This window comes from Carlito syrichta, unplaced genomic scaffold, assembly GCF_000164805.1.
Source record: "Carlito syrichta isolate Samal-C Ts95f unplaced genomic scaffold, Tarsius_syrichta-2.0.1 Scaffold310050, whole genome shotgun sequence".
NCBI lineage: Eukaryota > Metazoa > Chordata > Mammalia > Primates > Tarsiidae > Carlito > Carlito syrichta.
In genome coordinates this window covers 601349-628157 of record NW_007254146.1, presented here as the reverse complement: position 1 = coordinate 628157, position 26809 = coordinate 601349, and the positions used below count along the sequence as shown (strand labels likewise).

Below are 26809 nucleotides of genomic sequence, written 5' to 3'. Positions count from 1 at the left end.
CTAGCTTGCTGGGTTGTATGGATCAATAGAATATACTTCTCGAGTTTCTAAGTGAAGAGATCCTTCTTTAGGTCTTGTATTTGTATAATAATTGCTAAAGAGAAGAAGGAAGAAAAAAGTAAAATCTTAACTCGTTGACTGTGATTACTATAAGGATGTAACAGTTGTTTGCTTTCTATAATTCCCAACACATAGTAAGTACTTTTCATGGATGATTTCATTTTATTGTCTTAAGTATCCTATAAAGTATAACCCTATAACTCCATTTTTTTTTTTGAGTTGGAGTCTCACTCTGGCGCCCAGACTGGAGTGCAGAGGCCACTCCCGGCCACCGCAGCCTCGACCTGCTGGGCTCCGGCGATCCTTCTGCCTCAGTCTTCCGAGTAGTTGGAATTACAGGTGCGCGCTACCACGCCCAGCTGATTTTTTGATTTATTGTAGAGATGAGGTCTCGCTGCTCAGGCGGGTCTCGAACCCACGGGCTCAGGCAATCCACTCACCTCAGCCTCTCAAAGGCGCAGGATTACAGGCTGAGCCACCGAGCCCGGCAACTCCATTTTCTTGAAAGACATATACAAATAAATGACTTTCTAGGCTTGTAAGTGTCCACATCAGAAGCCAACACTAGGCAAATTTACCCCAGATCCAAGACTTCTTTTTCTTTTGGAGTCAGGGTCCCACTCTGTCACCCAGACTGAAGTACAGTGGCATGATCATAGCTTACTGCAGCCTCGACCTCCTGGGTTCAGGTGATCTTTCCATCTCAGCCTTTTGAGTAGCTGGGATTACAGGAATGCACCACCAAAACCTGGCTTATTTTTTCATTATTTTTGTAGGGACAAGGTCTTGCTATGTTACCTAGGCTGGTCTCAAACTCCTGGGCTCAAAGGCTTGTCCAGTCTCAGCCTCCCAAAGTGCTGGAATTACAGGGGTGAGCCAGCATGCTTGGCCAGATACAGGACTCTTAATGGCTAACAGCTACAACTCCAAAATTGAACTAAAAATGAAAAGGAAGCTTTTATTTTAGAATAGGATAATAAGTTTACCCTTTGGGACACAATCTTCTAGTTCACCCAAAAAGGAAATTTTTATATTTGGTGTTTAACTCAAAACCCTTATATCCCCTCCCACTGTGGGAGCTTTTCTGTCCTCATAAGAAATCCTGCTTTCTCAAAAAAACAAACAAAAAAAACACAAAACCCCCCTTACATAGTCATACAGCATTCAAAGCTTTGAACAATTTTCAAGAGAATGATTTTACTTTCATTCTTGGAAAGTACATATATTTTACTATACATTTAAAACTGTTTATCAGAATTATTGAAATACAATAAAATGTGATTATACTATTCCGTAGAGCTCTGATATAAAGTGTTACTTTTTTCCCCAAAATTACTGGGGAAGAAAGATTACTGCTAAAAGTTGTTTACAGCATGTCATTCACTACCATATTCAAGAGGTCAGCATATTGGAGGTACATTAAGAATATCATAAAATGGTAATTTTTAGGTCCATGTGAGCCTCAGGCTTTGTTGACTTAGATGACTAGAAAAGAAGAAGCACAGTCCCTTTCACATATCTGGATGGCTTTTAAAAATATTTAATTTTATCCCTAGACACTCATTTTTAAATGGTTATTCATCACATTGACAAAAGGTGTTTAAGGCAGCTCAAATGTTTATATCAATTAACAGAAAATGAATTGAAATGGGTTGTTTTTGTTTTAGAAAATAAAAATAAGTAATCGACATTTAGGAAGTAGGTTGAGCAGATCTGTTGGTTCATATAAGGTACTTATAGTGTATGATATAGTCATGTTAATAAGCAAAACTAGACTAGAACATTATGAATTATTTGTTTGTATGCCTTCCCCAAATTTCAAGTTTTCCTACACATGCAATACTCTGATAGCATACTTAGTAGCATGAAGGAAAGAGATAGAGACCACATTTTCTATTTATTTAAGTTTCTAATTACTCTTGGCTAAAATTATCTTCTCACTTCCTGTGAGGAAGGCATGCAAATGACATCCCTATTTAAAAAATTTTTTTGAGACCCTTTTCTCCCTTGAATTTCATGAAATGACTCTCTCCTACTTTTCCCTCTGTCATTGGCTGTTCCTTCCCCTCCTACCTTTCAAGTATGACTGTCCCTCTGAGGTCTGTTTTCATTCTGATTCTTATCCCTTCTGTTCTTTTTGGTCCCACACCTTCCATTGTGATGTCAATGTTACTCGCCTGAGTCCAAGCTTTCCTCCCAAGTCCTATAACATGAGTACCTCAAAGTAACAACTCAGAACTGAACTCAGCAGCTTTCCCCCACTCAGCTGACCCTCTCCTCTTTGGGGAATCACTGGGTCCACCTAGTCCCCGTCACGTGAGCCATTCTGTGTGCCTCCTTCTCCCTACATCCAGCAAGTCACAAAGTCCTGGAAAGCCTATCCTTTTAACAGCAAAAATTCCTCTTATGTCTGTTCTATCCTCCTGATCCCTGCCATTACTGCTTTGGTTGAGAGCCTAATCTCCCCATTGTTTTGAAAATGCAAATCTGAACATGCTATTGCCTTGCTTAATATCCTACAGGATAAACTCCAGCTTCTTGTCATGGCTTGCAAGGCCTTTAATGATCTAGCTCTGGGTGAACTTTATAGATGTCCCCAATGTATGTTAAATGGAACATTAGTCCCATGAGATGTTAAAAGCATCATGTGAAAAAAAGAGTTCTACAGCCCAATTCGTTTGAAAAACTCTGGTTAAAAACAAGACAGATTTCTTTATTGCCGGATTTTAAATATTCCATTGCCATTGTGAATCTCCCCAAGAGAAAAATATAGTGTGCAGTGTTTCCCAATCTTATTTGGCCATAGAACACCCTTTCTCCTGAAGTCATTCACAAAACCAGGGTTGTGTGGCATGCATTCTGTGTAAACACTACAGTCAAAGTACATGCTGATTGTAGAATGTGGCCAGACTTGCCATACTCAGGCCCTCCCAGGCCTACACCAAACTTCTTAGGATAATACATGCCATCAGTATATAGTTTCAGGGCAACCCCTTTGTGTCTGATGCCTAGACTAGGCATTATACAATGGCATCAGATGACACTGGTGGCATGGTCGGTGATAGATCCATGTGTCTTGGCATGCTATGTAATTTTGCTGGAGTGTTAGGTAACATGTTTGAGGTGGTATGATTTGGTCATTCCCCACTTGAAGTTACCTGAGACTTGGTAAGACCTCCTCCCTAACACTAGCATATACAGAGACTCAAGAACCTATAACACAGAACACTTCCAGGTGGACACCTGATGGTATCCTTTGCTAAAAATGTATCTTTTACACATATCAGTATGCTATAGTTTCCACAAGATTTGTGTCAGGAATTTTTTTGTTTTATGCCATGTCTCCACCTAAGCCTACACCCTTTTTTCTTCAACTACCGCGACATACAAACTATTTCCCATCCATGTCAAATTAGTTATGTCGTTCTCACAATTCATGATGGAAAGTCAAGCTGCTGGGCCTTATTCAAACTGCTCCTTTCTGGACTGCCTTTCTCTACCTGTCTACACTCTCTTGAGACTCACCTGAAATATATCCTCCATTATGGAAATTTTTCTTATTAAAACTCCCGAGTATTACCCACTCACTTTGCATTCCCACCAAATATGGCAGCGTTATTCTAAGGGATTTATTTATTTATGTGTTTGTTCTCTACCAAGTTGGGATCTCCCTGATGACAGAGCCCATGTCCTACTAGGCTTTGTGATTCTAGCCTAGTATAGTGCTAAGACATAGAAGGCACTCAGTAGTTATTGTAAAAGAAAAGAATGAGCAGACACAGTCCCTATCTCTTTTCACACCACTTCTGTTTCTAACATGACTGGTGACATTTTTAAAAAGTCATGTCTATATATGCTAGATAGTGTAACATATAGAAGTGTCTATAGCTATAGTAGTGATTTCTAAAAGGGGAAAATACCTTTTGTGACTAAAAATAGAAATATACTTTTTTCTGTAGCATAAAAAAGAAAAAAGCATCCAGTATCATTTTTAGTGATAAAACACTTTGCATTAAAAATTAAGGAGATAATATGCCAATATTTCCTACTATTATTGAAGATTTTCCTTAAACTTCTAGTCAGTGCAATAAAATGGGAAAAAAGAACAAGTGAATGAAAATGTACAACTAAGCTGGGCTCGGTGGCCCAGCCTGTAATCCTGCGCCTTTGGGAAGCTGAGGTGAGTGGATTGCCTGAGCCCGCGGGTTCGAGACCCACCTGGGCAGTGAGACCTCATCTCTACAATAAATCAAAAAATCAGCCGGGCGTGGTAGCACATGCCTTTAATTCCGGCTACTCGGAAGGCTAAGGTGGAAGGATTGCCGGAGCCCAGCAGGTTGAGGCTGCGGTGGCCGGGAGCGGCCACTGCACTCCAGTCTGGGCAACAGAGTGAGACTACAACTCAAAAAAAAAAAAAAAAGAAAAAGAAAATGTACAACTAGTGGGAAATGAGATGACAATAATAATAATTGGTAGAAAATATAGTTTTCTACTTAGATGACTTGGTAACTCACTGAAAAACTATTAAAACTAATAATTCTCCAACCTAGGTGACCATCTGTGGTGGAATGAATAAGGAAAATGTGATACATATTTACCCTGGAGTACTACACATTCATAAAAAAGAACAAAATCATGTTCTTTCCAGCAACATGGATGCAACTAGAGGCCATCATCCTGAGCAAATTTTCAAAGAAACAGAAAACTGAAGGCCATATGTTTTCCCTAAGAACAAGAGGTAAACACTGTATGTACTTGGACACAAGGATAGGAACAACAGACACTAGGGCACTCCTAAAGCAGGAAGGGAGGAGGGGGTATTAAGGGCTGAAAATAAACTCTGGGTACTGTTTCTATCACCTGAGTGATGGGCTCAATATAAGCCCAAGCCTCTACATCACGCAATATTCCTATGTAACAAAACTTCACATATACCCCCTGAAAATAGAAAATTAAGAGAATAAACCATATATATTCATGGATTTCCTTTAAGTTTTTCTTAATAAAAGCTTTCCACTAAAATGGCAAAAAAAAAAAAAAACTGTATAAAGGTAAACTTTCTTAGATACCATTTGAAATTAATTATAAGACATAGCCAAAAATGATTCTATTTATAAAGGCAATAAAAATAAGATACTTAGATGTTTATCTAGTTTATATGAAGTAAACTATTAAATTTTAACAGCATTACTCAAGAGTGAATCCTGAACGTTTACCATAATACTATAAGAAAGGGAGTGGCTAGCTGGGCTCGGTGGCTCAGCCTGTAATCCCGCACCTTTGGGAGGCTGAGGTGAATGGATTGCCTGAGCCCGCGGTTTCGAGACCAGCCTGAGTAGCGAGACCTCATCTCTACAATAAATCAAAAAAAAAAAAAAAAAAAAAATCAGCCAGGCGTGGTAGCGCATGCCTGTAATTCCGGCTACTTGGAAGGCTGAGGCGGAAGGATCGCCGGAGCCCAGCAGGTCGAGGCTGCGGTGGTCGGGAGCGGCCACTGCACTCCAGTCTGGGCGACTGAGTGAGACTCCAACTCAAAAAAACCCAAAAAAACAAAAACAGAGTGGCAGTAGCGGGACACTGCCAGAGGAGGGAGAGAGGATCACACAGCATCAATAAGGGTCCCTGATCTCAAACCAGGCAAAGTGGGGACCTAAGGGAGACCCAAACTCTACCTGTATGATGACCATTTGTATACTAATCTTGAACTGTACAGTTGTACCCCACATCTTTAAAATAAAATAAATAAATAAATAAACAAATTTAAACAGCGATATAACAAAACATTTAAATCAGCCACCTATGTTTCTGGAAGGAAATAGTGACTACTTCGAAGAGGTTGGGTCTTCCTAAGTATATATAGGCTTAGGTCACTTCCTCTAAAATCCTAACATTTTATTATTATTTATTTTTTCTGGGAGATGGAGTATGGTTGTGGTGCAAATAATACTACAGCCTATCTGCAAAAACAAGTAGAAGAAAATTTCAAAATAGTTTAAAGAGGGGACAAATTGAACTATCTTGGAAAACAACTATTATAAAGCTCTCTGTATTAATAAAGTAGCCCTGGCTCACAGAGACAGACAGATCAGTGGAACATAGTCTGTCTTCCATATCTTTGTCAGTTACCTCTGAAATAAGCTCCAGATTATATAGGTACACTTTATCTGACAACAAAAGCTAAAAATGGTAAAGGGATGGTTTACTCAAAATAGGCTTTGATATATTAGAAGTTGACTATATAGAAAAAAAAGTGTAAGTGGTGGTGCTTCAGCTACCATTCCACAAAATAAATTCCTGATGGATTCAGATGTTGCAAAATAATTAAAGATAAAATGTAAAAGTATGTTTAATTTTTGTATAATAAAGCATAACAAAACATAGAAATCTAGTAATATATTTAAGTAATCATGAAAGCAATAACTGAATAAGAGAAAAGATTACTTGAACACATGGAAAGACTGTACATGTTTCTGAATGAGAAGACAGCACAGAAAAGATGCCAATCTCTTGCAAATTAATCTATAGGCTTAAACGCAATCATAATATATTTGTTTTTAGAAAATGACAAATCACCTATAGAAACAAATGAAAAGAATAGAGAAGAAAGTTCTAAAAAATTATAGTGGGGATTCCTGCCCTACCAGAAATTATAATAGTATAAAGTTATGCTAATTAAATACAAAGTGGTTTGTGATAGAATAGATGAATCAATGAAACAGAAAAAGGGGATGAGAAACACAACACAACATTAATTTTTTTGACATTAAGTTAGAACAAACTTTCTGAAAAGTCATTTGCCAATATTTGTTTATTTTTTACTTTTATTTTTTAGAGACAGGGTCTCACTCTGTCACACAGACTGGAGTGCAGTTGCACGATCATAGCTGACTGTACCCTCAAACTCTTGGGCTAAAGAGATTCTCTTGCTTCAGCCTCCCAAGTAGCTGGGACTACAGGTGCACACTATCACATCTGGCTAATTTATTTTTATTATTTATTTTTTGTAGGAATGGAATTTTTACCATGTTGCCCAGGTTGGTCTCAAACTCACAGCCTCAAGTGATCCTCCCACCTCAGCCTCCCAAAGTGCTGAGATTACAGGAGTGAGCCACTGTGCCCAACCGGCAATATTTATAAAGCATGCTAAATACTCACACATTTATTCTTAGTAATTTAAAAAAATCTATCCTAAGGAAATAAGTGCATGTGGAAAAAGGTTTATCGAAAAGCATTCCTCATATCTTTATATATTAGCAAAGTAAATGTGGAAGCAACTTAAAATGTCACAACACACAAATACATACAATAGGAAAATATGCTATTAAATGACTAGAAATAATGTCCCCCAAAATGTCAATATTACTCTACATGAAAAAAAATCAAGATAGGAGACAATGATGCCAAAATTGTTGTTTAAAACAAGAAAAGAGAAAGAATATAAGAAAATATCAGATAGAAATATACCAAAATATTTGCAGTTGTTCCCACTGGGTTTTTTGTTTATTTTCTTTCTAGTCTCCAGGCTTTTTACAATGTACCATTTGAATAAACATCATTCTATCAAATAAGCTAAGTGTTTGGGATCTTTTAATTTCTTACAGAAAGGGCTTCCTAGCACAAGACAATTTTTTCAGTTATCACATTGCAATATTCATTTCATATATATATATGAATATATATATATATTATATATCTTGTGATTCTGTGTTTAGTTTCAGGCAAGAAGCTAAAAACTTTTGTGCATTTTGGTCAAGCATGCATTTACACTTGAACTTACCGTTCTCTGTGTTTTAATATCATGTAAAGGGTGACACCAGTCAAGAAGATAAGAAGTACTGAACCTGCAGAAATACCTAAGGGAGAAAAAACAGTGAGTAACAAATGTCGGGAAAATGTGACCTATATTGTTTTGAACTGATTGTAAGGCCTATTGCTGGTGGTAGGGACGGTGTTGAATTCCTGAATAATCATACTTAGTCTTGAGGTTTTTCTGACTTAATCCAGTGCACACTTATTCCAAAGCACCAAGCACATGACTGCAGGGTTCCAGTCAACTTTCTGTTGAGTTTTTCTGTGCCTTTCAGTTTTACTAGTAACATTCTTGTTACTGAGGTGATAGGAGAGAAATCTAACAGGATACCAGGTCATCATAATTTTGCATAACAACACAATGTTCAGTTGTGAAGTATATTTTGCTACAGAAGAATAAGTCAACCTATTTTGATAACACCAAATCATGCAAAAGACCAAGAGTTAATGAAAACTAAAATATCAATTTAAAGAGAAGGAAGGATTGGCTGTTCAAATTATTTATCCAACTCTATCCCAAAGTGACATTTTTTAATGTTACATGCACATTAACGTATCCTTAAAACACCAAAAAAGATCATTTTCTATGAGTTAAAGTAAGAAAGTATTAACAGATAGGATATAAGGCCTCTAGTTTTACATATTTTAATAAAATATCATAAGAACTTTTCTTTAAATATTTAAGAAAACTTACCACAAACAAGGGGAGTGAGTAGGCCTAAGGAAAATACAAAATTACAAAAAATCAGTCTGGTAGCATAATTCAATGTAGCCCTAAGTAACATGGCAATGTCCCAGAAGTAATGCTCAGCTCCCTTCTAAATCTCTTTAAAAGATACATTGAAACACTGAGATACCCACTCTTTTGTAACAACTCACTGGGCTTTTTATTCCTCTTCCCCACTTTAATCAGGTAGGTTGTGAGAGTCCCCAATGGGGGAAAAATATACCCAACTTTATAATCAGAAATTTTTCAGGTTAGAATGCAAATATTACTGTTATAACTAAATAATTATCATATTTTTGGAGATACCGGTCAAAGTGGTAAGCACTTAATCAAGATTTAGTAAGGCTGCCTGTCTATACAGCAACTCCTTTCAAAAATATAAGCTTGTTCATTTTGCATTTTTGCTTCTTTTATGGAAGCATTCCTGTCTATTTCCTTTTATTTACTTTTGCCATCCTCAGAAAGTTGTGCTTTTTCTAGAATAGACTTCAAGTTCCTCTGTGATTGTACCACTAGTCACAGACCTATGAAGAATTAGAGAGTTAGACTAGAAGCAAAAAAAAACTGTAATTCAGAATACTTAAATTTAAAACCCAGGAGTCTCCCCACTGAGGGAGGCTCTCTACTTTCTTCTCTCCAGGTGCCCGGTACAAACCACAGTGAAGCCCTCTGCACTTACGGGATCTGCAAACAGCCAGGGGAGGGTTCCACTGGTGATTGGCCTGGCACTGGCTCTGAGGACTGCCTTCCAGGGTATAGCCCTCTTCACACTCCAGAGTTACAATAGCTCCATACTGATACATTTTTCTGGGCTCCATCCCCTTGTGGATTCCATTCATATCTGCTGGAGAGCTACAGTTGACCTCTGAAATTAAGGGAATTTAAATGAAATGGAGTCATATTTTGACCTTTTTACCCAAGAAAGCAGACACTGTTCTTAATAGAAAGGTTTATGAAATCAACTTATTTTATTCTCAGTAATGAAAGCTTCAGTGAAATGGCATAAGACAACATCCTTGGCACAGTCTTTTCATGTCAACCTTCTATCTCAATAACTTCCAGGTAAATTAAGTCAGATTATTTTCTTTCTTTTTGTTTCAGTTTCTATGATAACAGTGTTAGAAAATTTTAATGACTTTTTGGAGAAATGGTGAGGCCTGAATGGGTAACATTAAGTATTCTGAATTACTGTTTTTTCTGCTTCTAGTCTAACTCTCTAATTTTTCATATATGTGTATGCTTTCTCATTTCTTCTTTCGTCTTTTCAGTGTAGGCGCCATTAGTGTGAGATCTGGGATTTGAATCCTCACTGTGGCACTATTCAGTGTGTGACTTTGCTTGTTATAAATCTCTCCGTACTACTGGAACTTCATCTATAAAACAGGAATAATCATAGCACCAACCTCATGTGGATCTTAGGAAGACTAAATGAGACCAAACATTGTCAAGTGCTGTGCACAGTATCTGGCAAGGAGTAAAAAGCACTCAGCAAATATTAGATGTGAGCATATTACTCGTCTTTCATATGCATTGTTTATGATCATGAAAATGACTTTCTAAGACTTTTATCTAAAATGTCCCCATCATCTTATCAACACTCAGAGGAAATGAACTTAAAAAATTGTGTTTTTTAAATTAGTATTTTGTCAAATACACACCATAACTGCAACCACAATGTAAGTAAAAAAGCTGTGCTTTTGTTGCTTAATTTACAAAAGCACTTCAACTTTCTATATGAAAATGCAAACATAGGTGGTTATTCATCAAATAGACTACAGACTAAGCTACTTTCTTAGTTTGAGATATTTAGATTAATGAGTGCATTAATCCAATTTAAAGCATTTAATAATGTATTAACACAAATGCATTAAATTAAATGATCCAATTACTGTATTTCTTTGGCTGTCTTAAGTTGAAATTACCTAGCATAATATATCTATTTGGCACAAATTTAATTTCAAAATAAGAACCAAAAAATTAGACAGAACACCTTTACAATGAGGGGCAGGTTGGCTCCAGGTTCCCTCATACGTGCAAAGAAGGAGTGCTTCTCCCACTAGCAGGTAGCCTTGGTCACAGCTGTACAGGATTGACATTCCAGGGGAAAACCGAGATATGTTTCCACCAGTATGATTCCCATTGGGGGTCTTAGATGGAGGCTGACACCCTAAGAAAGCTTAGACACCAATAAGAAAGGGTCTTTAACTTGGCACAGAGGAACATACAGTCAAAACTATGTCTTTGTGATAGCAATACAGAAAGGCAGCAAACACCCCAACTAACCGGTATCCAGAAACACTCATTCATTCCACTCAGATCAAGCCACATTGGACAGAGATCTATATCATATATGATGTGAAGAAAAGGGTCAAAAGTAAAATAATGAAACATCAATGGCTGCAGTCCACAATTGTAATCCATTAGCCAACAGTTAGTCTTTTCTTTTTCCTTCAAGTAGCAGATGGGTCATATATTCAAATGCCTACAGGAGCTAGGATGTGAAGTCATCAGATATGACAAATCAGAGAGTCCCTCTCCTTCTAAGAGTGGCAGCCACTGCTCTGCTCAAGTTATTGATGCCTTGCCAGGAAGCAAAGGGGACACTCACTGCTCACAGGCTCACTATTTATCTTGAGTTGAAAATGGGTTTCATTTAAAATAAGACTACTGTGCTGGCCAAAGAAAACAATTTTAGGAAGTTGAGTTCAGTATTTGGGTCACCAATTGGCAGCCTTTGATGTAGACAGTTACTGAAAAGAATAAGGCTGCTGAATGATAATTCAAATCAGAAGAAAGACAGTGGTTCTGGTTCAATCTCCAGAACACCCAAAGTTTTCTTTCAGGATGATATTATAGAACTAAGTATCAAATTATCCAACAAAATTACTACAAAACATTTGCCCAAAAAGTATGTGCATTTTTCTTACTCTAAATGCATAAGCATAATAAGAAAATTTGTAAGAATTGATGGAGATGCCATCAATTTGAAGTTGATCATTAACCTCTCATATACCATTGCTCAACACACTGAGAAAGGAAAGGGAAAACATAATCAGATGAGAAGAAAAGGCAGAATCTTGTAAAGCCATATGATTGCCTGAGCTTTTAGATGCTTTTCTTTAGACAAAATGGCAAGTGTAGACTCAAAAATGTTTTCCTTTCTTTATTCTGTACAACATCCCACATTTTATCCCTTAAAATATCTTACCCTTTCTGATACAAGTTGGTACACCTGGCACCCATGTGTTATCGGTATGACACCTAATCAAGTGACTGCCATTCATGATGAAGCCCGGATTGCAGGTGACATATACTATGTCATTGTGGGAATAAGCAGGATATGTTTTATTGAGCTTGTACCCATGTCTGACTTCTGGGTCAGGGCACTGAGTCACAGGAGGAGATGGTAAGCACTGTGGGGGAGGTCCACTCCAAGATCCATGTCCTTTAGAGTCACTTCTGCACCATAACCTTTTCTCTCCCAGAAGATAGAATCCTTGCTCACATTCATAAGAGACTTCATGTCCATATTGAAAGTGTCCTGCTGTTATGCTGGTGTGCCTCCCATTGCCAATTACTGGTGGAGGTTGACAGTGAATAACTGCAGAAGAGATATGGGGAATTTTACTTCAGTTAGTGCATCAACCTGAACTGTCTTCATTCAGGTACAAATGACACTATACAACTGTATAGATTTCACATAACTAGAGAATTACCTAAATTTTGGAAACTGAATTATGCTTTAGCCTTATTAAATGTGATTATATGAGTAATACATACTCATTCAAACAAATTCAGAAGTACACTAAAGTATTAAGAAAGAAATAAATACAACCATGTCTCCATGATCTAGGAATATGAGCTAAATTTTATATTGTTGGCAAAATGAGCAGATATGTGGAAAATACTCAGTTCCTACTTGGCAATGTTGTTTCCTAATACCAATGTTGATTAAATACTTTAAGACTTATCTTGTTTCACCTCTACTGAAGGAGAACCTAAAGACTACAGAAGCAGTGGTAGACTAGTTCTTTGGTGGCCTGCCCTCTCTAACCCCTGACTAACACTGTCAACTTTTAATTTTTTCTAACTTACCTTTACAAAGTGAAATATTTTGGAACCAAACTCCATTCTCAGCATCTTGACACTTCTGATAAGCATATCCAGTCAACTGGTACCTGTAGAGAGACAGACTATAATGCATTTTCTCTTCCCAAGATCACATCTCTGGAACTTCATTTCTTTAAGCCATAAATAGAAAGGGACTTCTAAAGAAGAACTTGGCAGAGAAGAGATAAAATTCTTGGTCCTCCAAGTAAGAAAACTACTTTAGACTTAGAGTCACTCACAGCAGAGCCCTTTCTATGTCAAGAAAGGACTGAAGAGTCAGAGCTGCAAGTTGAGCCATTAAAACCTCACATTCTCTGTAAGTGTGACAGTGAGGAATCTCTAAAGGTAGTCACCAAGACAAGCTGAAGGTAGAGTTAATGCACATAACAAGGGGATGATCCTTTCTCAGAATAGATCATCTCATACTTACCCCTCTTGACAGGACGTATTAACTAGTCCCACACGTGAACCAACTGGAAGTTCTTGAAGATCCTCTCTCACAGGCTGACATGTTTCTGGAGGAGCAAAGATGGAATTACACTATTAATAGATGCCTCATATCAAAAAGAAAGACAACTCTGGAACTGAAAGTACCTTCACACCGTGGGGCAGAAGGACTCCAATTTCCTGAGGGCATACACTGAATGGATTTGCTTCCCACAAGCACGTAGCCGGGGTCACAAGTGTAGTCTACAGTCATCCCAGAGACAAAGAGAACTGTATTTCCACCTGTATGCCGACCATGATGGAGCTCAGGAGGCAGCTGGCAGCCTGAAGAGAAAACTCTCTAAATAAATATCAATACAGAGGAATTTCTATTCAAGAACATTAAGCAGACAACATTTGACAACAGACCATATGAAGTGCTGAAGCCAAAAAATTTACCAGTGAATGCTGTCTACACTTTTGAAGGAACTAGGTCCCTTTAAAAAGGTCCTCTCATTATCTACCCCAGATAGATCCCATATCCAAGGGAGAGTTTACATGAAGAATACAAACAACACAGAGAATATTCTATTACAGAATTTTTAAAAATGGAAAGTAATCTGTGTGCCCTCGTTTTTTTCCACCATAAAGTCCTTGGGTGGAAGGTAAAAAACAAGAATAAGAGAACAAGTATATCTCCAATGAGTTTTTACCTTTTTCACACACTGGTATTTCTGGATCCCAGGTGTTATTGGCTTTGCAACGAATCTGACTACTGCCCTTCAAAGTAAATCCATTATTACACTTGAATGTCACACTGTCATTGTAGGAATACGGGGCTTCCTTGCCAGATATCTTGTATCCATTTGCAACATAGGCATGTGAGCACTGGACAGCAGGGAGGGAAAGTTTACAGAGGGGAGCACGGCCACTCCAGGTGCCTGTCTTTTGATCGTTGCTTATACAGCGGATGGTGCTCTCTCCAATGAGGCTAAATTCCACTTCTTTTTCTGGCCCGGTGTTACATGTGTATGTGACTGTGATTCCATATGGAAAGTCTTTTGAAGAACTCCCTGTGTGTGTCCCATTGTAGATAACAGGGGGTGGTGGGCAGGTGATTTCTGGGGAGAGGAAAAGATGCTATAGAATTCTGTTCCAGGTTTAGACACCAATGAATAGAAATGAATCTGGTTATGAACCTGTTGTTTCCTAGAGGGTATGGGCAAATGTTCATGATGTGAATTATATCAAAGCTCATTATGTATGTAAAATTCAATTTAAACAGATTTCACATGAAAGAAAAAATCTTTTTAAAGGGTGACTATAACAAATTTAATTGCTTAACAAGCATTTAAAATACATTTATAAGTAAAGAAAAATTACTCTATATCTTTAAAATGTAAACTTGATTGCTGACCCAAGTTTCTAGCTGTTGTAAGATTTTTTAAATGTACAGATCTTTGTCTTTTTTATTTTAAAAATTCATAGAATAATCAACAAAAATTTTGCACTGACTGGTAGTGATCTGATAGAAAACTATTTTAATAATTATTGATGTTTACATGGGAACTCTGTCATTAAATACAGTCTCACTTTTCAGTAAGTAAAACTTTAAAAAACAAATCATCAGAGATGTATTGTGTGGTTGGGCAAAGTAAAAGCAAGCCTGGAATGAGCTGCCCAGTGAATATGCACATCGTTCAGAGTTCAGACACATGCTACTGAGTCTACATAAAGGAGCCAACTGGTGTCATTTCTTCAGACATAAACCATGTCAGCTCCTGATATTTCCAAAGTTCTACCATGGAGCCAACACAGACATAGATATAAATAATAAAAGCTTTACTCATACAAGATTAAGAAAGACAAAGTTTTTGCCTAATAAATCATTTTCACTTAAAAAACAAAAAAGAGTGAATAAGATCATATTATGGGACAGTAGAGCCCAGTAGTGAATTGCTAATTAAAAGATTTCAGGCCAGGCGCAGTGGCTCATAGCTACAATCCCAGCACTTTGGGAAGCAGAGATGAGAAGATCTTTTACGACAGGAGTTTGAGACCAGGCTGGGTAACACAGAGAGATCTTGTCTCTACAAAAAAACTAGCTAAGCATGGTGGCACACATCTGTAGTAGTAACAGCCTCTTAGGAAGCTGAGGTGGAAGGATCACCTAAGCCCAGGAGGTCAAGGCTGCCATGAACCAAGATTGTGCCACTGCACTCCTGCCTGGGTGACAGAGTGAGACTCTGACTTAAAAAAAATCTTTCTAAACAGGCACTAGGAGAATAAAAGGCACAGTGGACTAGACTTGTGCTTTCTTGAGTTCTATATTTGTGTTGACATGATATGATAATTTATATGGTTAGCTAAGAATATTTAGTGTTGATTGATCACCTACTTTGTGCTAGGCAGTTTCCTCATCTAGAAAGTAGGGATAGTATAATTTAATTCTAATAATTTTGAAGTCTGTAGTCTTATGCCAACTTTACAGATAAGAGGTTAGAGTTTCAGAGAAGTTATGTAAATTGCCTAAGGTCATACACCTATTTAAACAGCAGAAACAGAATCTGAGTTCAGATCTAATACCAATCAATTCCCTCATCTCTCCACTAAACTGTGGTCAAACCACAATTAAAATGGTGGCTATAGACTCACTGCTCTCATTATTCCTTTAACCATAAATCACAAAAGAGAATCAGTACCTAAGTACATTTAACTTAACTGACTGAAGCAGGAAAAGGTGACAAAAGAAAAAATAGCAAAACTGTGCAATTACAACTGTGGGCAAAATTAATTCCCATAACATGGTCTAAAACAGAAATCTTCCAGGAAATGCATAGATCTCACATTATTTCAGCTCCTATGTTATTTTTGCTACTCACCTTTACAAAGACGAATTTCCATATACCAAGGAACTATGCCTTTACACAGCTGATAAACACTCTCACTTAACCGGTACCTAGGACAAAGAGTTATGTTATTTTGCCATCAGGGGACCACTAAACTAAGCAAGAGTCATTAACTCCAAAGGAAACTCACCACATTCAAGACAAGAAGCAAAAGGAACAAAAATGAAGCCAACATCATCACCATCCATACATCACACAGGCATCATTTCTATGCATGGAAAAATAGCCTGACAGACACTTCCATGAGCATGTGACAGGTAAGAACTTTTGAGACAAACTCTTACATGAAGCTTGCAGTGCGAAATGATAAGCCAGACCTAGTTCAGGCTGCATCAGCCTTCACGTACCCGTCCTCGCAAGAGGAGTTAACATCTGGTCTAATAATTTGATACTGGGGTTTTGTAAAGAGTTGCCTTCCTATAGGTTCACACTCCGCCACTAAGAAAAGAGACTAGTATGAGAAATCAACTCAAGACAATATTAAAACCAGTCAAAAATCTACAGTTGAGGCCTGGCACCTTTGCACTGGGGGGTAGTGGGTATCCACGTTCCCTCAGAGGTACAATGTATGGATTCTTCTCCCACCAGCACATAGCCAGGATCACAGCTATATTTTATGGATGTCCCAGGGTCGAAGTGGACCAGGTGACTATCTTCCTTTTTCCCATTGAGGATTTTAGGAGGGGCTTGGCATTCTAAAGGAAAGGAAGAAAACAAAACTTCTTAGATAAATAAGAGAAAGAAACAGAACCAAATAAATTGACAATATACTACGATTCTACTCTGGCAGCCATTGTGTGATAGAGAATGTGTGTTGCAGCCCAGTTTTGGGTAATTTTAGATCTACATTTCTCAATCTTGCTTTCTTTTCTGCATTTAGGCTGCTGCAGGTTTTGTCCAGTTCCTACCAGGTGTTGTAACTCCTCTACTGACTCTTCTCTTCTTGCGGAATCATCTTGTATGCTTTTATAGGAGAGTCTTATATACCCCTGGGATGAGGATTTTGATGACTTCCCTTTTAAACATCACTATTAAGACAAACAAGCAGTTTTCTTCTGCCTTTTTCCCCCCAAAGAAATGGGCAAGTTAATGATTTCTAACTTATATATTCCCACAAAATGAAACAATGGTGGGGGATGGTGTTAAGAAAGCCCTCTTTAAAATTTATATTCACTGTATTTAGTATAATTGAGGGGAATATAAACTGGAAAAGGCCCTGCTGAAAGTCCATAAATGCTTCTCCATACATTTTTCAAAAGTATGAGTCAGTAGCACCTTTTCTGAGTACTAGATCACTCACCTTTTTCACAGACTGGTACCGATGGCTCCCATGTGCCCTGGGCATTACATCGGATGTGCTTGCTGCCCTTCAAGGTGAAGCCAGACATGCAAGCAAATGCCACAGTATCATTATAAATATATAGATCTTTTGGCACAGATGTCATTTGGCCTCTTTGGATCTGGGGATGAGGACACTGAACTGCAGAAGTAGAAAGTTCACAGCGTGGGACAAGGCCACTCCAGATTCCATTCTTCTGGCTATCAGCTGTACAATGGATAGTTTTCTCCCCAGTAAGGATGAAGCTCACTCCTTCTTCTGGGTCTGGGTCACAAGTGTAAGTGACTGTGCTTCCATATGGAAAATTCTCTAAAGAGTTGCCTGTATGTCTTCCATTGAGAATAAAAGGAGGTGATGGGCAAAGAATTTCTAGAGAAAGTACACAGAGAAATGACAAGATCACAGATACACTACAAGCAAAGAACACCTGGGGTGCTGATACCACGCTCACATCCTAGGACAGTGATACCTGAATCTACAATGAACCAATCAAGGCAGTTAAAGCAATAGAACTTAAAAGTATGATTTTAAAGCTTCATTCCTGAGTGTATCTACTCTGCTGAACCTTTTATTTCTTTTACCAAATATACAATCCTCTTTAGGTACATGGTGTGACTGTATCCTTAGCAAGTCTAATAGCTTTCAGAGGAGAAAAAGCCCAGAAATTTCTTTTTACTTGAGGAAGTGGAGAATAAAGAGGTCATTGAAGGATGCTTCAATGAAGACCATATCCCTTAAAGGTCTCCAGGAATCTTTATTCTATAAGTCTGTAAGCTCATGACTGAGCCAAGAGCTTTGAGTAATGCTGAGGATGCAGTGCCCAATTGGACCTCCACTGCCTTACCTACCTTTACATACTGGCATTTTGGTCCAAACAGCTTGCTGTTCAACAATTACACACTTACTAGAAGGCTGGCCTTGTAATTGATACCTGAAGACAGAAGGTTGTCATTAGAACTATTAGGCATTTTGTGACGAAGAATAACAGCTTCTACTTCAAATCCAAGACTAGTTCATTTGTTTGCGTGTACACCTACTCCTTTTATCAGCATTACCTCTCACAACCTCACCCCAGACAGTCCATAGATCCTCACATAGAACCCTTCTACAGTTTTCACAATCCACATTATGCACTCATAAACCAAATGAATGAAATCTCATAGACCCTTCTGACACTTACCCTTCATCACAGACAAAGTTTACAGTTACATTAACCTGAAGACTTGGAGGCGTCTTTACCCGTCCATTGGGAAGTTCTGGAAGTTTACAATATGCCTCTTTCAAAAACAAAAAACAAAAAACAAAACAACAAGTCAATGGTGAGAAGGCATAGCAAATAACAGAACAGTCTAAATTCTTAAAATAGATTGTAAATATAGGGTACCTTTACATGTGGGAGTGACAGCACTCCAAGCTCCCGAAGTCAAACATGTAATGGTTTTTTCTCCAAGAAGCAAGTAACCAGGTTCACAGCTGTAAGTCACAGACATTCTTGGGGAAATGGAACCAACATTCTCACCAGTATGATGGCCATTTGGGATCCTGGGAAGTGGTGGACACTGCAGAGGGAAATCTTTACACACACACGTCAGAAAAAAAAAGTCATCAAATGATGCTGCTTTCACAATCTAAATGCTGATTTAGGACACAGATTCAAATAAATGACACATGATCTATGGGAACCAGTCGTCATTAATTTTCAACCTAGCCATTTAAAGACCAAACAGGTGTGGATTAATTGTATCTATTTTATGCCATAAATTGTACCTTATTTTTCATTTTTAATTCTACTACATGAATTACATTCGCCTCGTGAAAAACTTTAATTACCAACAAAAACCCATTTTCACCTATATTCTCACCCTATCCTTTAGCTTATTCTCCGTTCCTAAAGCAGCATACTATCATTTTGATGGTTATCTTGGTAGACGTCAGTATTATAGTTTATTGAGATCTTATATGTGATTCATATATACTTCTGTGTGTGTGTACCTTATACAAGAGGGGACCCAAAAAACCCCGGAATTATCTTTTGGAGCATGGACCTCTTGCTAGGTAAGTGTTTTAGGAACCCACTGGAATCACTGCACCAGCCAACATTGTGGTGAGAGGCTCTGTTGTGGAAGAAATATTCCAAGTTGTGGCAAACAGGTGATTGGTTCTTCCATCATGATAGTCAGCACACCTGTCCACACTATGCTGAGTGTTCAGCAGTTTTTGACCAAAAACAGTATGACCCCCATATTCCATCCTCCTATCCACCCCATCTTGCCTTGAGTGACTTTTTTTTCCCTCAGTCGAAAAAGTCCTCAAAAAGAAATGTGCTGCTGATGTGGAAGAGGTGAACCAAAAAATGTCAGAAACGCTAAATGGCATCAAAATTGATGAGTTCGAAAACTGTTTTGAGCAGTGTAAAAAAGCATATTGCATCAAATGGAGAGTACTTTGAAGGTGACTGAAGTTTAAACATGCAAGAATAAATACACAATTTTTTATGAATAAATTTCAGGTTTTTTGGGTCCCCCCTTGTACATATTATTTGATTCTTGCTTCCTTTAATTAATAATATGTCTATGATATCGTTCCATGTCAATACACATAGGTCTACCTGAATCTTTATGAAGACTTGTTTTCTAGAGCCACTCTATTTTGTGACTATCTTAAGAGCTCCTACCTCCAAGACTATCTATCAATCCGTCAATCAATAAATAGAATCATATTTTTAATAATTTAATAGTTTTTTCAGCTTTTTAATCCACTTAAAATTTACCACTTTGTTTTTTATTAAGAAAATAAATAACTGATTTTGATGGTATAATTTTGGTCAAATACTGCCAATTCTGTAATTGTAGAACTGAAATTCAGATTTATCATAAATAAATCAAATCAACATAAATCAAATCAAATGAGAAGGGATGAAGAATTTACAGAAGTCCCTATTTTCAAAGGCATTTGATCTGAAATGTGATGGCTCAAGAGGACTTGGGGAGATAGTGAATTACTTCAGATTATGTTTACAGAGATCACAGAGAGCAAGGTATCTTCTGTGCCAGACTATATTAACAGCAATTACTGAATTATTTTTAAGTTTCTTGGGTATATGTTCACTATTAGATCCCATTTCCCCCCCTCATTTAAAACAGTAATCCAGATATACAGTTTAAAACCACCCCATTCCCACAGCCCCAGTAAACTCTGGCCCCATCTTTGTGCACCTCCATTATTAGATATGTTCAATTACACTTACTTTAAACTCTTTTGTTCAATTCATGTTTTTTGAATGAATAGTTATATTCCTCCATGACTAAGAACAACAAGGAAACTGTATTTTCCCTTTCCCTCCCTTCCTCCTTCCATCCCCCTCATTACACATGACACTGCTCATCCTTCAGAAGAATGCAAGACATGGTCTACATGGAAATGCAAGACCCAGCCTCTCAACTCAGTTTTATTTTCATGCTTACCACTCTCACAGGTTGGTAGTTGTGTTGGCCCCCACAATCCATTTGCTTGGCACCAAACAGATTTGTTTCCTTTCATGGTGAAGTTAGTTTTACAAGTGAATGTCACAAAATCACCATGTCTGTATGATGGTCTAGAGCCTTTAATTTTGTATCCTCCTGGTACTGTAGGCTCAGAGCAAGTAGAATATTTATTGTAATATTCACATATAGGAGCAGCTTTATTCCAGATTCCTTTCACTTTGTCTTTATCTATACAAATAATAGTTTTTTCTCCGATGAGGCGGAACGCAGATAAACAAGTGTACCTTATCACAGTACCAGGAGGTATGGGGTTGGAATGATGACTACTCCAACCATTCTGGATACGAGGAGGAGGGTCACAAGAAATTCCTGAAAAGCAGAAGAGGAACTCGGTAGGCACACTGCTCATGGCAACAAAATATTCAAATTTATATTAGATAGTCAAATATAGGTCATATCACTTTTTCAGAAAAAGAATTAGAAACTTCTTACTCATAGTCTCTCCTTCTTCCCAAGCACCTAAATTCTTACCTCTCTTGATACTCAGCAAACAAACACAAACCATCTTGATCAAGCAATAACAATAAAATAGATTATATCCAAAAGTTCTGAGTCTAATCAGTTTCAAATATGAAACAAAAGGCAAATATAGCACATAAAAATAATATATGAATGATATGCTAGTTATTTGTGGGGAGGTACCATGGACTAAGGAAATATGAGTTCAGTAGACCTGGTTTCAAACCCCCACTGTCATTCAATAGCTGTGTGACCTTAGGCAAGTCTTACCCTCTTTAAGCCTCCAAGTATACTCTTAAAAGAGTATGATTACTCCTTTAAGTAAATATACTGCTATTTGAGAATAGAAGTATATTTAAATATCAAATTTATAAATCACTTTCTTCTTCAAACAAGTCTGAGATGGGAACAGGTGAAAGTCAGAGAATGAACATGGGCAAACAACACAAAGGTATACACGGAGCTCCCAAAGTTGTAGCCAGACCCAACCCTTCAGTGTCCCACAATGCTATTGGAGAAGTCATAGGAACTGGTTCTAAGAATAGCCATTACCATTGGGACTCAGATCTCATGTAGGTCTCCTTCTATCATTTCCTCAACTGCTTAGCTTCCTCCATTAACACCTACAAATGTTTCCAAGTGTCTTCTCTGTGTAAAACAGCAAAATTCTATAAGGAATGTCAGAGTTTGACCTCAACAAAGGCAAACTTCATGATCCTGACCCTTACTTGTACCAGTTACTCTAGCCAATAGATTTAAACTGTAATGATCAAATGTAAATAAAGACAATATCAAATTATTTTCTACAAGCTGGGAAATGAATTTACATGTACAATATTTAATCAGTAGCAATGATATTGTCTAAGATGGAACTAAGCTCTGAAAACAGCAAAAGCAGAAGTGTGCTTCATAGCATGACTTCCATGGTGAAAAGAGACAACAATCACACTTCCTGGAAGAAAAATAATGGGAAAATCTTTCCCAATAAGGATACCTGAGGACTCTATTCCTTTGGAGAAATTAGTCCTCTTTAGTAATAAAATTGCCCAAATCCAGGTAACAGGACAGAATTTCCAGAGATCAGTTCCTCTTGCATATCAAAAAATGGAAGGGTAGTTTAGGAACCAGTAAGTAATATGAATTTTCTTGAGGGTCACTGCACCCTCTTCACATCTTTCAGTAATCAGGAATGAAACTCAGAGTAGATCATGACTAGATCTAAAATAGAAAATGTGGGCAAGACATTCCCACACATCCCTCAAACCATGTTACAAACGAACTAGGTCTAAGGGGTTTTACCTGGAATGGCTTGGAAATCCACATGAAATGAATGAAAAAACAAATATATAGGATAATAAAAATAAAACTGAAAGATCAGAAAGCAGGTAGGAGGGGAAATTATTGTTGAGAATAAGAACTCAATATAATCAAATACCTTAATACCAGGTTTCCTGGCTATTTGATAAGCAAATTTTTGTTTGTTTGAGCCCAGCTGATTATTTGTGGCTAATTATTTGTCCAGGCTGGTCTTGAGCTCCTGGGCTCAAGCAATATTTCTGCCTGGGCTTCCCAAAGTGCTGGGATTACAGGCATGAGCCACAGCACCTGGCCTGATAAGAAAGTTTGGAATGACAACGTGAAAGTTGTCAGAATCAAAACAGAGTCACTAAAGTTAAAAAACAAAACAAAAAACTGACTAATAGAGCCAGAGAAGGCCATGAAAAGAAGGTTCTCATACTTGCTTGCCTGATAACAAAAACGACCACAAAAGATAGCAAAAATCTTGCACAAAGGCCATTTTAACGTTACACAAAAAATAATAATTCTGCAAGAACATTTGTCCAACTGCCTGTCTAATCTCAGACTGACATCACCCTTAATACTGATCTTCATAGCCAATTGTAATGATTTCAAAACAATTATATAATCCTCATTTTTTCCTTTAAAAACCTCTATCTTCCTTTACCTCCCTAAACACACACACAAATTACCATGGCATGTGCATTCACACTGCAATGCTCTATTCCCAAATAAATATCTTCGACTTGTAGAGAGCCACTCTGTTAATTAGGTTGATAACAATTATACATATCAACCAAGGTGCAGTCCTAAACACAGGAGAAAGGATACTATTTCTTTTTTTTTTTTTTTTTTTTTGAGTTGGAGTCTCACTCTGTCGCCCAGACTAGAGTGCAGTGGCCACTCCCGGCCACCACAGCCTCGACCTGCTGGGCTCTGACGATCCTTCCGCCTCAAGCCTTCCGAGTCGCCGGAATTACAGGCGCGTGCTACCACGCCCGGCTGATTTTTTTGGTTTTTGTTTTTTATTTATTGTAGAGATGATGTCTTGCCAAGTGGCCCAGGCGAGTCTCGAACCCACGGGCTCAGGCAATCCACTCACCTCTGCCTCCCAAAGCGCGGGATTACAGGCTGAGCCACCGAGCCCAGCTAAGGATACTATTTCAATGTGTATTTATTGAATTCCAAGTTACATGCTGATACTAGGGATTCAAATCAGGCAGACAGAGAAAGCCTTGCTCTCATGGAAGTTATATTCCAGTGAAGGAACAAACAATAGACAGTAAATAAGTAGACAAGAAAGTTTCAGATAGTGATAGGTGGTCTGCAGAAAATAGAACACAATTATATATAGGAGAGCATACGGGGTCTGGACTATTCCAGACAAGAGTCATAGAAAACCAACAAGGGGCTTAGCCTTGGATATTGAGAAGGAGCCAAGCAAAGGATGATCTGTAGGAAGAAGTTTTCAAAAGAGAGGATAGCTAGTGCAACTGTGTTCAAGGAATAAAGAGAAGGCAGTGTGGCTGGAGCAGAGAGAGTGAGAGGATTAGCAGAGAATTTCAGAGAGCAGCAGTGGCCGCAGAGTGAAGAATTAGGGGCATAAGTTTTATTCTAATATAATAGGAAGCCCTCAACAGGCTTTTTTGCAAGGAAGAACAGGATCTGATCCCAGATGGAAATAGGTTTGTAGATCTGCTGATTGGAAAATGAAAGAATTCCTATTTCAGGTTTTTCTTAGTGTAGGATAAGGTTAGCTTGCCAGTGAAGGCTTGCATGAAATCTAAGAGTACTGGAAATTGGAATCTGTTTACGCAAATAGACAAAAGGAAAAAAATGGGAAAACACTAAGAAGAAAATTTGCTTCCCATTGACTTGGTTTATAGCTGTGTGCCTTATGGAGGCTTGCTTCAGAATCTTCTAGAGAGTGCTTGCTAAACCTCTGCGGCCTGTGCTATGCTCCAAACCTATGACTTTCTGGGGGAGGGAGGTGGAACCCAGGAACCCATATTTTAAAAAGGTACTTTTAGAGTTGCTTAGGCTTACTCAAGTGCAGGAAGTGGCCGAGAGTCAAAAGACCATCTGTGAAAGGTACAAAGTAGCAGTAAAAGCCAGTAGGGGGAAGTGGGCAGGGCATGAACAATGAGTGACAGGTGGGCAAGAGTATGGGTAGCACATACATGACAGGGAACAGGGAGGAGTCAGGAGGGACATGCTTAGGTGAGATTCAATTCCAAAGGGCTTGAAAGTTCACAGAGACTAGATTTTCTCCCGCAGGCAGTAGGGAGCCCTTTTAGATTTTTGAGCAAGAGAGTGGAACGAAAATATATAATTTAAACAATTTTGGCTCTGATTGGAAAGGTTAAAGAGTGACTGACAGAGGAGAATAATAGACACAGGGAGCTCCAAGAAAAGTGAAGAATGGGAGGGGGGTATGGGTTGAAAAATTACATATTGGGTGCAGTGCTCACTATTTGGGTGAGGGGTACACCAGCAGCCTAGACTATGCAATATATCCATGTAATTAATCTACAGAGGTACCCTCTGAATCTATTTTAAAAAAATTAGTATGACATAATATGAAAAAAAGAGTGATCTATAAGAAAGGAGGTTGTTACACAGATCATTAGAATATTGGTATTGTATAAGAATGATAAAAAGACAAACAAGAGAAGCATATTAGTTGATGGGTAGACCTGGTCTTTCACAGTTCTGTGGTTAAGTGACCAAGACAATGACATTGTGTAACTTCAAGGGGATGATGAGTTGTCAGGGCTGGTGAAGGATTTGACTTTCAATTGATAGTATCGACTCTGAACTTTAGAAATAGGTAAGAAGTCAGGTGAAGGACTGTACCCTGTGGAGGAGTTAGATAGTTATGAATATGTGTCTGCTCAAAGGGAGTTAGTATATAGAAAAGGAGAGAGATGAAGATAATGGAAATGTTTATAGGTCAGGAGACAGTTACATGTCAGGATAGCAGACAGAGTAACTTGTAATAAACCAACATATGCAATATCCCTGTCGCCTTAACAAACTGAAGGTGGCCACTTAAATGCCCACTCCATAAAAACAGGTCCACACAGGAGGCTTATTACTGATATTTAGTAGCAAAAACTAACATCTAACTTTCATTTGCTTAGTTTCACCTGATACTCAGGGCAACTCAGTGGGGTGGCAGGACAATTTTTCACTAGTTTCACTCTACAGATGAAGAAGCTGAGGAGCTATAAGCCTACGTGCTATATGACTTGCCAAAACCACTCAGTTATTAAGGTCCGCATACAGTAAACGTCTTGGACAGTAGGAATTCACTGTCCCTGGAGATAATTAGAAAGCTAGATTCATCTTATAGCCAAGAGACTCTAATCTTAACAAACTGTAATACTTGAAAATCAAGCCAATCTTTAAAAAAAAAAGTTCTAAGAAACGTTGGATGAGACCTCCCGGAAGCCCAAACCATTACAAGAGATAAGTAACACGAAGAAAAGTGCAGTTTTAATTCACGAGTCAACTTTAAAAAAATAACTACAGATATTTACAGTTTAGGGTCTCTTTACCAACATCATATCAACGTTCTGAAAATCTGAAACCCATGCTTGGGAACCAATATTATTTTTATTGAGGTAAGGGAGCGGAGGCTCCGCTTTTCCTGGGCAGTACGGGGCTCGGTGTGCCCAGAAACCCCACGCGAAGCTGAGCGCGCCGCCTGGGTGGGTTTTGGTTACGTGGCGAGCGGTAGCGCTACAGTTCTCCGGGCACCCGCGGAACCCCGGGGGGCGGGGAGCCCAGGGAGGCGGCAGCGAGCACTCCCGCCGCCACCCGGGAATATCCGACAGCGCCTCTCTGTGGCGAAGCCCCCAGTTCTGGAGGTCCCAGCTCCTGGAGAATCCAGTGTGGATACTGAGGACCAGGCGGCTACAGGGATCCTCTAAAGTTAACCAGCGGCAGGCAAGCATCCAGCACTGCCCACGCTTTCTCGCTTCTGGCTGCCTGCTTTGTATCGCGGCACAGAGACCTTCCCTGCCCCCGACGCGTCTTGCCCCCGCGCTCCCCCTCCCAGCTCACCGAAGACCCCCGGCGCGACGAGAGCCAAGAAAGCCCAGGGCAGGCACGAGGCGCCCAT

The 26809-nt window shown here is 38.6% G+C and overlaps 1 protein-coding gene across 2 annotated transcripts; it reads right to left on the bottom strand.

Moving 5' to 3' along the window:
* Positions 1-26809, bottom strand: CR2 (complement C3d receptor 2). 2 transcript variants are annotated; one of them, XM_008068307.1, is made up of 19 exons: positions 26752-26809; positions 20845-21234; positions 18765-18953; positions 18561-18657; positions 18229-18311; positions 17342-17749; positions 16560-16736; positions 16389-16479; positions 16015-16091; positions 13846-14253; positions 13301-13477; positions 13137-13221; positions 12692-12774; positions 11805-12197; positions 10587-10772; positions 9276-9461; positions 8564-8587; positions 7838-7913; positions 1-94 (listed from the first exon to the last, which is right to left on the bottom strand). In XM_008068307.1, exons 1-19 carry the CDS (start codon positions 26807-26809, stop codon positions 1-3), a joined length of 3282 nt encoding a protein of 1093 aa, XP_008066498.1. The 2 variants fall into 2 exon arrangements, with proteins under 2 accessions (XP_008066498.1, XP_008066499.1); XM_008068308.1 differs by lacking the exon at positions 13301-13477.